Source organism: Triturus cristatus, chromosome 6 (genome assembly GCF_964204655.1).
Source record: "Triturus cristatus chromosome 6, aTriCri1.1, whole genome shotgun sequence".
In the NCBI taxonomy this organism is placed as follows: domain Eukaryota; kingdom Metazoa; phylum Chordata; class Amphibia; order Caudata; family Salamandridae; genus Triturus; species Triturus cristatus.
In genome coordinates, this window is record NC_140589.1 from 1,594,719,466 (window position 1) to 1,594,736,971 (window position 17,506).

A 17,506-nucleotide genomic window follows, 5' to 3' on the forward strand; every position below is an offset into this window, starting at 1 on the left:
CAGGGTCAAGACTGATTTGTTTATGGCTGGGTCCAAATTGGGGTGGCATGATGAGCAAAAAAACGATGGATTTAACTGTGACTTGGGGTGAATGTTTGACAATGATCAGCATTCCGTCCATCCTTTTGTATAGTAACAGCCGCTCTAAGTGAGAAGGGTATGCTAGGACGTGGGTTCCATGCTCACTATGCCACTGGATTCAAGCTAGCCTGGCTGATGAGGGGGTGATAACCGAAACTGGTCCCATGATGCCTGTTTTCCGAGCCAGGGAGGACACGGCCTAGCAGTTTTGGCTGGACTGTTCACTGGGTCAAGGCTGATTTGCATGTGGCTGGGTCCAAACTGGGGTGGCATGGTGAGCAAAAAAACGATGGATTTAACTCCGATCTGTGATGGGTGGTGAACGTTTGACAATGTTCAGGATTCCATCCATCATCTTTTTGTGTTGCAATATTCACCCTAAGTGGGAAGGGTATGCCCAGATATGTGTCCTGTGCTCACTATGCCACTGGATTCAAGCTAGCCGGTATGATACCCCGAAACGAGGCCCAGGATTCTTGTTTTCCGGTCCAGGGAGGACCTGGCCTGGCAGTTCGAGCTTGACTGTTCCCATGGGGAGCAGGTCAAGAATGATTTGCAAATCGCTGGGTACAAACTGGGGTAGCATGGTGAGCAGACAAAAAAACATGGAATTAACCCAGATCTGTGACTGGCGGTGAAGGTTTGACAATATTTAACATTCAGCCCATCATCTTTTTGTGTTGTAATATACATAAATCTAGTTAGACATTCATACAATAAATGAAAATGTATAAAAAATTCATCAAATGCTAATCATCCAAAACTTATATTCATATATGTTTTAAATATTATATATGTATACACCCACGCAGTGAGTAAGAGATCGTGTCCATTTATATCTTTAGAGTGTAATCTTCTCCACAACCTCTAATGTGTAGTTTGTGGCACTAAAATAATATGCTTTGGTTTGTAATGTTAAAATCTGCTACTTCTGAGCATAATTTCAGATGGGTTGTAAAGAACGTGAACGGTTATGGTGCAGGAAAATACAACCAGACAATATATAATCACAATGCTTCTTGTGCTACATAGCAACTCTTTCTAAAGGACAACAAAAAAGAATATTATATTTCATTGTGATATGCTGACTTTTCTGACCAGTAACAGTACAACGTCTTGCTTAAAAATTTAAAATAACCGTAATATACCTTGTCATACTGACATACAATAACATTGTCTGTATCGAACATGTCAGGTACTTCTTGCTCACTAACATCATCTCCAGAGTTTAAAGGATCCTAAAATATAAAATCCATATAGAAACAGTAACTAAAAAGCAGACACAATCTTATACAATAGTGAAACTCAAAATAATAACATTATAGGCAATTATCATACAGTCAGAGTATGCATTTATACCTTAAAGCAATCCAAGAATAGTCTTAGGAACACTAAATTGAACAACAAATCCCAATCAGAAAAATTACTTCACTCTTATAACAGACATTCCAATGTTGCTAATTATGTACTTTACATATTCAACTAGGATACATAATGACTTTCCCCAGTAAAAGTTAAGTTAGCATATTTGAACTTCTCCCATTTACAATGTGATCATCAGTTGGATGTACCTCCCTCATTGTCCAAGTGAAGTGTTTACCAAGCACTCTCAATATTCAACTAAGGGTCATTACAAGAGATTCAATTGATTTTGGTATCCAGATTATACTGTTAAACTGAGTGGATTACTGAGGTACTGACCTCATTAGCCCTGAAAGCTGCGCTCCTGACACGTTGTGAGTAACCCACCAAGTTGTGTGGGATTTGTTTTAACCAAAAGTGCTTAGGCCAACAATGAATGAACAATTTCGTCAAAACTGCTGTATGTTGTGTTGCGGGTCATTACATTGCAAGTAAGTACATCAGGAGTCAAACCATTGCAGTCGTAAATCAGGAGTCACTACATCAGGAGTGTCTTTACATCACAGCTTTTGCAGGTAAGTTCATACTCATTACTTTAGACATTACACACACAGGTGGCAATACTGCCAGTGTAGTTATGGGTACGTCAGAGTTTCCAAAGCAAAGTATTTTTTTATTTTCCTAATAACTTTGATGTTGTTGGACAATTCTGCACGGACGTCTTCAATAAAAAAGCTCAACCATTTGGAGTTTGGTATGGAAAGTTTAACAAAGAACAGTCAATGTGGAGCCAAAAAAGGGTTGTGAAATTTCCCATTTTAACTCCCACAGGATTATTTGCTCCTCAATACAGAAAATAATGGCTCAACAGAATTACACCAACCTTAGTATGAAAGTGAGGGAAATGCCTTTGCTTGGTTGGTGTAAATAAATTCAGCAGTTCGAGGTAGTAGCTTTCAAAGATTATTTCGGTCTCGACATACAAAAGGTTAAATTAGAGCGATATATTGACCGGTAATCCAGAGAGGTCTGAAACCAGGTTTAGGAGACCTCCTGAGAAACCAAAATAAAAAATATATTCAAACTTGATTGAACAAGGAAGATTTTGCTACTGACATTCATTTCGGGTCAGGAAATCCAAAGCCGGGTTTGTGGAATCCAGGTTTTCTGAATGGCTGGCCGCAACAGAGATAAATCTGAAAAATACATTGCAAAGAGCTAGAAGGGGGCAGGAGAATCATTGCCTGACACTGGATCAGATTAGGATTCCCAAAGAGAATCCCTCGTGCTTCCCCCCCCCCCCCCCCCAGCAAAACATTTAATAAAAGTATATCTTGTCACTGGTTCACTGACCAAGAGCAAGATTCAGGGGTTCCAATGCGGGCCCTGAGTTCCACAAAATCTAGCCACAGATTCTTCCTTGAACCTGTGGTAAAAGATCCTTTTCCCTTGTTGGACCTCCAATGGGGTTTGTGGACCCTGATATAGGACGCAAACCCCAATTTCACAGGGAGGCCCATTAAAGGATCATTACCCTGCTACGGTTCGTAGGAGAAAATACAATTATAAATAATATGAAAAAGGAGGCCAAAGGCTGTGCGTAGCAGTGATCTGGCTATAGGGCTTGGCCTTGGGGCCAACCTTCACTGGGCCCAACCAAAGGTGCAGCGCAGTGGAGATTGAATACCTGCAGAATCTTGAGAGCAAGATTACAAGGACCAATTCTTCTGGCTAGCACAGGATAGTGCACAGCAGAGGCTGACAGTCCGCTCACAGAAAGTTGGGCGCAGGGACCAGGATTTAGCCCAGGCTCTGTGATTAGACTTGAAGGGAGTGTTCAATCTGATGAGAATAATGAGAGGGAACAAATGAATATTCATCAGGAAGGACAGGCCTTCCAAATCAAATTAACTGCCAGAATAAAGCATCTGGTTGGTCATGAATGTATTTTCATTAAGGGTGCTGAATGAAGATCTACTGTAGAAAACGCATTGGATCCTCCACCTCTAAATGAAGTTAGGAAAGGTGGAAGAATAGAACATTCACCAATTTTCGTCAAATATATTGTTACCACCCAACTCTGATCCCCTTAGTCTTTTAGAAGTGCAGCACAAGTGAGACATTTTAAAGGTGTCAGAGGGCAAAATGATAAACATGTCTACACAACAAGGTTTGAGGCTCCACAGTTACAGTACATGTTTTGTGGTATAAAATTACAACCAACTAATCCCCTAAGCAGTGTCCAATACAAGAGACAAGCAGTTACAAAGATCCTTAGCAAATACATCATACAAGGGCACTCAGCAAAAGCCAAACAGGGGAACTCTGTAAATTCATTAGCAGTAACCCACATAGTAGGATTGCAAACTCAACAATCGAAAGGGTGTTTCTAACATAGATGAATATTGATACCTCCTAGATACCAGCAAGCTATCCAAACATTTACTCAGAGGTATGAAATAACTGCATACATTTCCGATGAACCTCTAGACTGTTCAAACAATTCCACATCGTTCAGCTGCTGTCACCTTTGTGATGAAATACAACACCAACAGAAGTTTAAAAAGCAGGAAAGAAGTGTTAAGTGTGACACTGTGAAGTTGACTAGCTAATTCACACAAAAGCAAATACAACTTTTTAAGTTATTTTCAATGGGTTCAAATGATACGGTCACCTTAATGGTTTACTATTGTTTTGTTCATAATATCTCTAGCTTAAATCTGAAAAACAGTTTCCACGAATCTTTCGGCTAAACAGCACATTCCAGGTGAAAGTCTTAAGATCATATTGTCTGCAGACTAATTGCATGAAAGCACATGTAGCCCCTCCTTTACAGGCACTTAACTGGAGAAAGTATCCAAAAGTGCCTTAGTTCAGGTGGAGTATGCTTATACGCCGGATAAATGGTCTGCTGCATGCAGTTTAGGAATGGAAACTGCAAAATGGTATCAGTCAGTGGTGGTCATAGATGCCAGTTGGTCAACATCACTCCAGACAAAAGTGGTCTGTAGACTACAAACCTTTGCTGTTTGAAAAGACTAACACAAGATGTAACTGGTATCCAAGTTGCTCAAGTCTGTTCAGATGAGGAGCTGTGAGGGAGGAAATCTTGTTTTTTCTCAAATGAAGTTAAATTATCAACTTGAGAACAAAGGTAGGGTTTAATATGACTGGTCATGAGTAACCCTACCTATGGTACTGAATGACAGGGATGCAGCCTCACTATTGCCACAGACTTAAGTTATACTTGCCAGGAGAGGAGTTTCATATCCCTGGTGGTGTTAAACTGGAGCATCAAACTTGCTAGAACCAAGCTGAGGTCTCAGGAATAGTGGTGCATCCGACAAAATGAAACAGCTACATTTGCCCACTCAGAGGAGGTCATTAGCAATGGGAAATGCTTCATCGGACTGGAGTTAGGCCTTGTGGTTGTTAACTTGCACATCCTTCAGGAAAAAACTTAAGACACACTTATTCAGAAAGTCAACACTCCCAGCCTAAATTGGAGTTGGCAGATGGTATTGAGGTGACAGTGTGTTGGTATGTTTGTGGTTTTTCTGTTGAGCGCTTACAGACCGGCGGTGATAGGCGCTATATAACAACCTTATAACATAACATCTCATTTAACCAGCTCCCTGTAAAACTTTATGACATTGTCCAATGAGCAAATAAGAGGGTTAATCTCATTAACCAAACACCTCAATTAGTCTTAGGTTGTCCTCTGGTAGAAGTCTACCTGCCTGTTGCCAGAAGATCTAGGTTGTGTGAGGAGAGGCCAAAATGGTGGACGGCTAGCTCTTCAGGAAAGAGGAACAAGTTTGAAATGTTTGCTGCTTTCAATGACTGGACACCACTCCTATGAAGGGGGCTCCTGTGTTTATTTGAAGTAGATGGAGAAACAATAAGAAACAAACCTGGTGGTGAAAAGGTAGGGCTGTTTCCCATTTTTAAACAGCGGATTCAAATAAAATCCATATAGTTCACTTTTCACTCCTTAGGATTTCAAAACTAGATGGAAAGCCCCTTGCATGAAAAACAATTTGATTTAGCTCTAGCAGGTTTATGTGGATGGACACTTCTTATCTGTCCCACAAAGCACTGATTAGGAGCTCTGTGCAGGGAACTCCCCACAGATAGTGTAGAAAACTTTGAACTGAAACAGTACCAATTGAGAGCCAATTATCCCAAAATCAATACTTTGAAGAGTCAGTAAGTAATGACTGAAAGAAAAAAAACAGCTGTAGGCATCGTATTGAAGGAAAAGAGCAAGAGTCCACCATCCAACAGCTGACAGCAAAGATGGATGAACTGTAACTTGACTGAACTAGCTGTCCAGGAACTAATCATAGTGCTCTGCCAGGAAGAGATGCATGAAATGCATGTACAGCTTGGCATGGGGAACTTCCCCATTACTGGACACTTGTCTCAAAACACCGTGATGATAGTGGTTCAAACTAAGGCTGATGGCCATAATAAGAATACTCTTAGAGAGGGTAACAAAGAATTTAGTTTAGAGCAAACACAAGATGCAACAGGATCTTGATGGCCATCATTTGACTGGGGATTACGGTCTCCCTTAACCTAGATTACAAGAGCCAGTCATCCATGAGTGGTAGGAAGATACCTTATGTAGATCATCATCCAACAGAGTAAGGATACTAGTAAAAATCAGGAGTTTACACAGTTAGCTCCTTGGTTTCCCAGCATGAACTGGGGGTACTTTGTGTTTTAATAGTCACGATCTGTGGTCCGCACCCACCTCTAGGCAAGCCCTTGTGCACGATAGTCTGAACTGCTGCGGCAGCCAGGACCTTGTTGTTACAGAGTTTCCGGAGACCAACTATTTTGATGTTTCAGAACTATCATTTGATTTTCTTCCACATCTTGTTAAACCACACAAGGAACAGAAAGACTCCTCATCACATGAAAGACTTACATATTTTCGCCTAATGCAAGTAGTGTATAAGGTAGCAATAAAGACTGGGAAAGTGACAGCTTACGGACAAGGTGAACTTTGTAATTCAAAATAATTTTTGTTATATTGCAATTTTATGACCAAAGTATCTCAAATGTACATTTAAATTAGGGAATATGTTCTCATAAAACAGAAAATAGGTATCTATGGTGGAAGAAAAATGAACGTTGTGAATGTTTTTTTCATTTGTTTCATGGATAATATTTGTGTTTCTGTTATTATGATATTCATGGCACTATCAAAATATAAAGAGTCCTAAACACAGATATATTGTGATGGCATTCCATGTGCAATAGAAAGTATCAGACGCTGTAGCAAAGATTGATAGGAGATTAAAGATTTGTGCTTGTCTTTAGATGTGAGAGCTTTACAAGTGCCCACTAGCTCCGAGACAGTGATATTCAGTCTCTGTTTTCTCACTTATCCCATTTCCTTGGGCCTACTGCTGACAAACATATTATCGTGGGTATAGTTTACTGCAGATATAAAGAGGTGTGGAATAATGTATCGCTACTGCTACATATGGTCAACAAGGTTTGTGCTTTTTGACAGAGGGATTGTCAGACTTTCTATCCAGGGCCCACAAACATTCAAAACACATTAGCAGGTGTTCCTACTAATGGGGTCCTAAGGACAGGGACTGTGATGGAATGCTGGTCTCACAAAGCCTTCATAACTCTCCATGCAGGCTTGTTGGATGAGCCGTGAAGGCATAGCTCAAGGGATGAGGTGAGCACTGCATCTACATATAGTGCAACACTATGATCAGTTGCAATGTCTACCTAGAGGTGCATGGCCACAACACTTTAACCACTACTCAATAATATATAAATATATTTACTGCACAAATGAAAATTTACTTGAAAGAAAGTACACAACAAAAGAAAAAAAACAATACATGCAAAAAATATAGTAATAAAACTGTGGTCTCTGAACTGTACATGGTCAATAAATGATCATGAAAAGCACAATGATGCAGTTACTGCACCTTTAATGCGGGTTAAGTTAACTCTGCAAAAGATAAAGGAATCACGAGCCACAGACTGATCGAAACACTGGTAGGTGAGTACTTTGCAATTTAAAATTTAGTTATTTTGTTATGAGTTGGTAATATCTACACTCTTAAACACTAATGTTTGTGAAAACCATAAATAATACATCATCAAAGCAAAAGCAATCTCAAATAACAAATACTGTGCCTGGTAACACCATAAAGAAGAGACAGTGGGCTTGACTTAGGGTTTGGCGGATGGGTACTCTGTCACAATTATCACTCATATGCAGCCCACCTTATTCAAGTTTGTTAGGATATAATGCACTTGTAATAAGACCTAATGCATTTGCATATGGTAGACAAGACATGCATCACATTTGTGACCGAGTACCTGTCAACCAAATTCTAAATGTGGCCTACTGTAAGTTCAAAGCATGCCTTTACGGACTCCAAGAATTGCTGCCTAAATGCACATTTCAGTAGTATTGGTGTCAGTCATCGAAATGGGGATATCTTACTTCCTACGGGCTCCAAAAGCTGCAAGTAAGTGGTTCCTCACTTAGGAGGCAAGGACACAAATTTCAGTGATAACTAGGAGCACATCACTCTCTGAGCCACAGAAAAAGTTGCAAGCCCAAAAGCACAGAGCTTCCTTCACGTCACTTTAGATCTGACTAGGTAAGCACTTGGCCTCTCAGAAAAGCAGCAGAGTCCAACAAAGAACGAAACAACAAAAGCTTAAACAGTGAGAGAGTTTGCTCACCAGGCAGGCCCTCCATTCAGCTCACCTGCATTTGTAACAGTTTATTTATTGGGCAGTCTGTCACGTAGTTTCCACCCTAGGGTAGGATCTGCGCATTTGTGGACATCATAACTGTTGGGATGGTAGAATACTGATTCCTTGCACCCCCTCAGGATATCCAATGAAATGTACTGAAGAACACATAGGTAGTGCATTTCATGTAGTATGGTGCAAAATTGTGTAAGACTATAAGGGAATTGTATACGTTTGGCTGTGAACAGGTTATGTTAATAGTCAATAACCCAAAACACAGGGTTTAGATCTGGAAGTGTTTTGGAATATTCTTCTAATAGGCTTTCCCTTTTATCATCATAGGTTGCCGCAGTAACGACAGATCACGGATAGTCTAAATCAACAAAAATAATTCCCAAAAAGAAGCAATAGAGTGCAGTTGGGCATATACTTATAAACAAACAAAAGTGGTGGCTATACGTTAGTTGTTGCTCAGCTATAATTTTAAACAGTCTGTAATGCAGTTTTTATATACAAGGGTTATTCAGTAAAAAGAAGGTGATTTCATGGTAGTATGCAGTCTGCCATCTAGAGTTTCTAAGCTAGCCTAAGACCACATCCTAGCTTGGCCAAATGGAGTGCTGGAGTGGACTGGTGCGCGGCGCAAGAACGGGCTCTCTACCAGGCGAGGGGCTGTCTTAAGAAGTATCGTAGGGTCTGGGGGAAATGGCTGGGCAATGTATTATGATCATGCTGTTCGGGGGGGAGGCGGGGGGAGTGCTCGGGGGGTGGGGGAGGAGAAGGAGTAGACTTGGGCTGTGTGGTTGTACGCTGGTGGTTCGACAGGCTCACTGTGGTTTTTTCTGTTGTATCAATCAAAACAATAAAACTTGTTTATCAAAATTTTTTTTTACAGAAACACACTCACTGGATGATGTCATCAGTGAGGTCATCAGTGATGTCACTGACCAGGTCATGAGTGATGTAATATGTGACGTCATCAGCAGTGCATTGCGGGGGCGCGAGTTATAGTTAGCTGAACTAACTATAACAGGGGAATTTCTAGGGTTTTGTACGAGGGAAATGTCCAGCTAACTATAGCGCCCCTGAAACCTATGTTTTTTTCAGTGAATATATATATATATATACAAGGCTTGGATGCCTGGCTCAAAATGCCGCTGCTCCAGAACGAAGGGCGCGTCATCCGTGCGGATCAACCAGGCAAAATCCGTTATAAATCAGTATACAATAAAGTTTGCCACCATTTTGAACAAAAGAGAGCCATGTCACGTGATTAGAACTACCAACATAGTGTATTAGACAACAGACTAGTAGTTTTACATTTATAAGCAATCAAATGGACTGTTAGACCGCATATAAAACTGCAAATGTAATAAAATACATTACCCCTGCTTCACATATAGTTAAATCTCACATATTATGAGTAACTAATGAAATGAAAGCAGACGATATTATTACCCAATGCACAATCCTCGATCATGGTTATGGACCATGTCCTGCATATCGGGTAAAAGCTACCATTCACAATTAGTATATAGCCCCAGTGGGCTTAACAGTAGAAGCGGACAACTAACAGACAATCTGCATATTTGGTTCTATGTGACACCTCTAGTGAGCTCCACCCAATGTGAAAAATAATGATCATACCATACCAAAAACATTTTGATATGAAAAATGGTTAAAAACATTCAGAAAGGGAAGAAGCTAGCATTCATTAAAACATTTATAAAGGTGTATGGAGATCCTCCTCAACGTTCAAACCAGCAGGTGTTTTACAGTTTAATTTAATTATGTATGAGGATTCCAATCCCCTCAGCTGTTTCTCCCGGTTACCTCCTCTCTTATTGAGCCTCACTGCATCAATTACATAATAAGACAGCCCGGTTATATTTTTCTGATGATGTCGTTCAAAGTGTCGTGCGACAGGATAGGATTTGTCCCCATTTTTGATGGCTCTTAAATGTTGTAACACACGCTTGTGCACAGGTAAAATCATGCTGCCCTTAAGCCACAAGGGCACTGTAACACGTAGACAGCATGATCTGTTTTACATGTATAATGCCCTCTGATCTTAAATTCTTTATTGGACAAACCAATTGTGTACATCGCAGTGTTAATGCCATGCACACAAGCTTTACACTTCGTGCATTTCACAAAACCTTCCTTTTTTACTAACCACATTGTTGCTGCTGTCTTAGTAGGAGGAGTTTTCAATACATTGCTAACCAGCATTTGTTTAAAGCTTTTGGCTCGTCTAAATGTTAGTTGCAGTCTTCTTTGGACAATTTTGCTTAATGTTGAGTCACTGCGCACTAAATGCCAATGTTTGGCCAGGATTGCATCTTGACCTCACAGACACCTGAGCAGGACTCCATCTTGCTCCTACAGACACCTGCACAAAACTGCATCTTACCCTCACAGACACCAGTACAGAACTGCATCTTGCTCACAAACATTTGCATACATTCTGAATCTTGCCCAGAGACACGCGGTGAACTCCACGCTTTTCACGGGCACCCTATTCTAAAAAACCAGCCCCTCTCCTCACGATCACATAATTCACATAGGTCGTACCCTGGCACACCACTGGATCTGGATATCGAAACTTTTATTTTCTGAACGGATTTACACCATTTAAAAAAAGGGCCCTTTCTGAACCAGGCACTAACTTTTTGCCAAATTTGGTGTAGTTACGTTCAGCAGTTCAAGCTGTAGCCGAGTCTAAAGTTTCCTATGGGAAATTCATTTTTCGACCTCTTTTTTATGTCTCGCCTACACAGCGCATGAGCTCCATAGGAAAGAGACCCAGCTTTCCCATAGTAATCGGCACAGCTTTCCCTGCAAAAATGTGCAAGCGTTGCATTGCTTCCAATGGCAACGCGTGCACATCTGGCGATTCACTTGCAGGAGCGAGCAGCTGGTGCCATATGTTAACAATTTTCGCGCCTTGCCGCTCGCTGCCGCAAGGGAATCGCGCAGGCCCCCTCCTCTCTCCCCTCCCCTCCCCTCTCCCCCTGCTGCCGCACAAGTCGCGCGCGCTTGTCTTGTTTTGCTTGTGCCATTGTAATGGCAACCAGCGCGTGTGAAGTCTGCAGTCTGCAGCTCTGACTAATACGCGAGCCCTAAAAAACATGGCTAAATAGGTTGGTGATTGTCGAACAGCTCCGAGGTGTTTGTTTTTCACCGACCGTCACCTGCTGCTCTTGAGTTTTGTTTTCACTTGTAGCGCCTCCGAGGTTGTTAGTTAACGTTGCAGAGTCGTCGTTTCACAATCTGAAGCGTCGATCGGGTTCAGCGCTCTCTGTTCAGTGACTCGTACGTCCTCCACATCCCGTGCAAGGCAACTGCATTTATCTGGCTCTGCTCTGCTCCGCTCAGGGCTGGTTGCACGATGGCCCCCGTCTGCCAGTAAGCATTCGTGCACACTACGCCCGTTAGTCGCAGGTCTTTGGCCCCCCCCCCCAGCGCCTCAATGGCACTGCAGTGCCTGCCTCATGCTTGAGAATTTACTGTCCGACTCCTCTCATTTTCACACCTCAGTTCTGCCAACATTCCAGCTCAGATCTCTCCTTCTCACGCCTCTCTCCGATCTACTTTTCTGCCTCCCTTCCCTCTCCATCCTTTCTATATCCTGAAGACAATAACTTCAGCAGAGGGGCCTCCCAACTACATTCGCATGTGTGCGGCTTTCCTGGATAATCACTTAGTGCAGATACCCGTCGTCCCCTCAAACATGCCGACAAAGCTCTGACAACTCCAGCCCGTCGGTCCCCACTGACCTCGGGCCTGTCACGAGCTCCCTGCCGCTGCCCACAACCCATGCCTGTAAAGAGACCGGCACCTATCCAGTCCTTTGTGAAAGCATCTGCCATCACTATCATTCTACTCCACACCACCCCGAGCGGCGGCGGCAGCAGCAGCAGGTACTCCCATCCTGTGCAAGATGATAGAATTTACAGCCAAGGTATAGATGACACTGTGTCCCTTGGGTAGTTTACAGGGTCTCAACCAGTCCCACTGGAGATGGAAGGATCCCTCCGCCCTACACTTTACATAAAAATTAAGACTGTTAACTTTGTGGAAACGCGTATACCGTGTGCACACCAGAATGGAAACAACAGGGATAAAATAAAGATTATTAAAGCACAACGCTTCGATGGGGCGGCCTGTTCAAGCCTCGCTTATTGTGACCCATTTGCAAACTGTCCTTGTTTCAAGATATTTAAGTGGTGATAATAGCGCCATTCTTGGACCGCAACTCCTAATGGGACCGGTCTGTCGCACGCGATGGAAACTGATGGAGATGTCTATTATTGGTATTCTTGTTGTTAAAATTTCCCTGGATATGTACATCATGTAATGAATAATGAATAGATGGCCGGGCGCAGCCTCTCTTGTGGTACACGAGTGCACACCGACTGACTTGCGAGCGGATCAACAGTGAGCACTTTAAACATGATTGTGTTTACCCGGCATTCTTAGAGAATTTTTTAGTGAATTTTCTGGATTCAAAGAACTCACAGCTATACCTGGCGCACGGCACCACTGGTAATGCTTTTCCCAGCTGTGGGGAGAGGGGGTTGCAAGGGAAAAATGCAAAAAAAAGGGATATTGTGAGATGCTAGGACACCCTTAAATGTGGCGAATTAGAGTAAAGGCACGGCGGAAGAGACGTACAAAAATGAAGAAACTATGCTAATAAAACAAGCATTTGCAATGCAATAGGTCTCGCATTTACGCGAGTTTGAGCTATTGGCATTGTAAATAACAATCACTTATTTAGGTTTTGGTTTTTAAAACATAAATAAAAGGGATTGTCATTTACAATGCCAATAGCTTAAACTCGCGTAAATGCGAGACCTTTTGCATTGCAAATGCTTGTTTTTAATTTCTCAGGAACTACTGAACGGATTTACACCATTTAACCAAAAGGGCTCTTTCTGAACCAAGGGGTACCTTTTTGCCAAATATGGTGTAATTCTGTTCAGCAGTTCGGGCTGTAGCCGTGTCTAAAGTTTCCTATGGAAAATAACATGGAGAAAACACGTTTTGGGACCCCCCTTTTTTCTTGGCCCCCGCTTGGCGAATCACCCCAATAGGATAGGAGCTGACTGGAGCCGGCCACAAGTTTTGAAAATTTCGTGAAAATTTGTCAACCAGCGCCAAAGTTATTGGGAAAACAAAAAACGCTTTTCCTATGGAAACTAGGTCCTAACTATAACTATCTACTGGCGACCGCCATTAGATAATGTGTTCGTATATATATATTCACTGAAAAAACCATAGGTTTCACACACGTTATAGTTAGGAATTAGCATTTAAAAAACCTTGCAAATTCACTTAAAAAACCATAGGTTTCACACATGTTATAGTTAGGTGGACATTTCACTCGTAAAAAACCAATGAAATTCCTCCGTTATAGTTAGTTGAGATAACTAACTCGAGCGCCCGCAATCCTCTGCTCATGACGTCACATATTACATCACTCATGATGTGGTCAGTGGCATCACTCATGACATCACTGATGACATCATCCTTGTGATAGAGTGGCGGTCGCGCGAGTTATAGTTATCTCAACTAACTATAACGGGGGAATTTCATTGGTTTTTTACGAGTGAAATGTCCTCCTAACTATAACATGTGTGAAACCTATGTTTTTTTCAGTGAATTTGTACGTTTTTTTAAATGCTAAGTTATGTATTTATTATTATATTTTTTATATATTTATTTTACAATAAACTACGTCTTAAAAAAAAAAAAAAAAAAATTATGGTTTTTCACCGTGCGCGCATCCAGCGTTTTTTTAAAAAAAAAATTAAAATGTTTTTTTCTGCCTTCGGGGTCCTTCAGGGACCCCCTGACAAAGGCTAGGGGGTCAGGAACTCTCTACCCTGCCCCCTTTTCACGTTCGCCACCTTCCTTTTTCACTGTCGCACTCAAAACAAACAAAATGGCGGCCGACACTTCCTGATTTCGACCGATTCGAACGTTGACTGACATGTAACCACCAATCAGAATTACGCTCGCGCACGTTAGAGTGCGCGCATATAGATATTTATGTACTTTAACTGCAATTTTCTCAGGAACTACTCAACAGATTGACTCCATATATGCAAAAGGCACATCCCTGACCTGAGGACTACTCTCTTTGCCAAATTTCAAGTAATTCTGTTCAGCCATTCGGGCTGTACCTTCGACTAAAGGTCCTATGGGAAAATGCATGGGGAAAACGCGTTTTGGGACCCCCCCCTTTTTTCTCGGCCCCCGCTTGACAAATCCCCCCCGAGACTTTCAGGGTAGGAGCTGAGCGGAGCGCCCCATTAGTTTTGAAAATTTTGCGAGGATTCGTCAACCGGCGCCAAAGTTATTCAAAATAGAATTTTGAGATTTCACGGAGGAAACACGGTCCTAACTATAACTATCTACTGGCGACCGCCAGTAGATAATATACAACAACAGAGACAGTGATGCATACATTCACATAGTTTAGTAACTAATCCATGCATTAAGTGAGACACTTTATTACTTTTAATTACTCACTTAAACAATCAGACAGCTACTAAATCCTCCATCCAGACAGTTATTTATCCACTCAATCTTCAATACAGATCGGTATATATATAATACATATTTAAATTATAAAGTAAACCACATTCACTAGATGATGTCATCAGTGATGTCATCGGTGATGTCATTTAAGATGTCATCAGGGATGTCCTCAGTGATGAATGATGTAATATGTGACATCATCAGCAGTGCATTGCGGGCGCGCGAGTTATAGTTAGCAGAACTAACTATAACGGAGGAATTTCTATGGTTTTGTACGAGTGAAATGTCCAGCTAACTATAACACCCCTGAAACCTATGTTTTTTCTCAGTGAATTTCAAAGCTTTTTAAAATGCTAATTTCTAACTTTAACGTCTCTGAAACCTATGGTTTTTTCAGTGAATTTCAAAGGTTTTTTAAATGCTAATTTTTAAGTGTATTAGTAGTTATACCTATTTTTTTGTACTGATTTTCTAGAGTTTTTAAACGGTTTATTTATAAATATTTTATTAATTAAATAACATTATATATTTTTCTGAAAATTGCAACAAAAAAACTGAAATATTGTTTAATTTTTTTGTTTTATTTTATTATATTTATATTATTTTCTTTAAAAAAAAAATTGCAATTTTTTTTCGGAGTCGCGCACCCAAAGCGTACACATTACGATGGGTGCGTGGATTCTAGCCGCCATTTTAGAAACGTCGTGAAGGACCCGCGTACCGTGTGCGACGGCTGCGTGTTTTTTAATTACATCATATACATTTAATGTTACGTGAAGTGCACGATTGGTATTTCGACCAGTCCGTGACTCCTGCTTCCGCGCATTCGCGACACATGTGCATTACGGTACGAGACGCTTGCGCGGTGGCAGGTCCCGTGTGACGTCATGTACGTGCTGGGGCGCGCTGAGTGCGTGACTCCCGCAAAATTTTTAATGTTCTAAAATGATATGTATGTGTGTTTAATATACATATTAGGGCAAGAGACTATCTAAGATATTCAAAAAAATAATATATTTGTAATTATAATAAACTTATATTATTTTTAAATATATTTTCGCGAAGTCTCGTCGGGTGCGTGCTTCGTGAGCGCAGAGTGCGCGGATCCCATGTGACCTAAAAAAAAAAAGATTTCATTGGGTCATTTCCCACTGTAACTATTGAAGGACCCCACCCATTTTAATCATTCTTGTTGGAGCATCTTTAGAGAGACATCTCTTTTCCTACAAGAACCCTTTTTGCTTGTTTTTTTTGGTGTTTTTCAAAAAATATCAAACAAAATGGCATCCGGACAGCAGCAGGAGGAAGTATCTTCTAAAGAAGAATTCTTGCAGGAGGCACCACGTCCACAGAGGCCGGAATCTGTTGTGTGGAAATTCTTCACTTTTCCACCTGGAGAGAAGAAAGTAAATGCGAGAAAGGTGACGTGGAAAATTTGTGACCGAGTCCTGTCAAGAGGCAGTGAAAAAAAATCCTCTTGTGGCACTGCTTCTATGTACAAGCATCTCCGGACCACACATCCTCTCAATCTTGCTCGGGAGGAAATAAGGCAAGCTGCTTTGAACCCCTCACCTGCTGTGGCAAGTACATCTGGAGCATCCTCAGGAACACCTGCAATGGATATTAGGCCAGAATTCGCCTTTCTCGAGCAACACTGCGTGAAGTGTAAGAAACTTATATGTTTCGGTGAGCAGTCGGTGGATGCAGTTTGTGCTGCGCAACTCAACCATCGTTGTTATTTTTTTTGTTTTTGGAATGATAAGTAATTCCAAATGTTTCCTGTTTTATTCGTTCTTTTTTTTTGTTCCTTTTTGATAAAAAAAAAATACAAAATTGTTCAGAAATATAAAAGAAAAAAGAAGAAAAAAACCTTATCTGGTTAAAGAAAGAACTATAATTGCAAGGTAATGTGTGAAAGTTTGGTTGAATACATGTATACAGCATGATTGCCTGAAAGAATGCATTAGTAGTGTATGGTGAATTTATCGGTGAAGATTTATGAGGAAGTACTGCAGCGTGACACTGCAAGCTCTTTAGCTGCACTGCACTGTGGCACTTCCGAAGCACAGGGTTGTGACATATGTACATGAATATGTTGCAACTCTGACGATGTCATTAGTGGTGTAATATGTGACGTCATCAGCAGTGCAGTCCAAAAAGCTGGCGGCCATATTGGCCTGGTCACAATGTGAAAATTCAGGAATTGATACAATAAAGAAAAGAAAATAAGTGTTAATATGCACACAATGTCATTTCAGCATATCTTGCCCCGTGACCGCCATACCTGTATGTTCGTCAACGTGACTTATTCATAATAAACATACTTAGAATTTCAAACATCAAAATAAACAATGGACTACACATTACTTTAAAGTGAAAGGCTATCGGCCATCTTATTCTGGGCATGTTGCGCATTATAATGGTTCTTTCACAAAAGAAAAGGAAAAAGGGGTGTTAATATACACACACTATCCCTAAATTAAGTTCTAGCGATTATAGTTCCATTCCATTCACAGCTCATTAGAGATGCCGCCAGTGATGTAACTGACTATGTCTTGAATGATGTAATGTCTGAGGTCATTAGCAGTACATTGCGGGGGCATAAGATATAGTTAGCTCAGGTAACTAGAACTGCTGAATTTCACTGGTTGTGTATGAGTGAAATCTGAGTCTAACTATACCATCCCCGTAATCTTTGTTTTTTTCAGCAAATGTCTAGTTTTTTTTTTTTAACGTTAAGTAAGATGCATATCACAATGGATGGTGGGGG

At 41.1% G+C, this 17,506-nt stretch overlaps 1 protein-coding gene across 1 annotated transcript in view; it reads right to left on the reverse strand.

Moving 5' to 3' along the window:
• Window positions 1-17,506, reverse strand: part of GTF2A1L (general transcription factor IIA subunit 1 like) — a 693,354-nt gene that overhangs the window by 42,404 nt on the left and 633,444 nt on the right. The window contains exon 8 of the mRNA XM_085609369.1: window positions 1,230-1,319. Coding sequence (XP_085465495.1) covers window positions 1,230-1,319 — 90 coding nt within the window. The remainder of the gene's footprint in view (window positions 1-1,229; window positions 1,320-17,506) is intronic.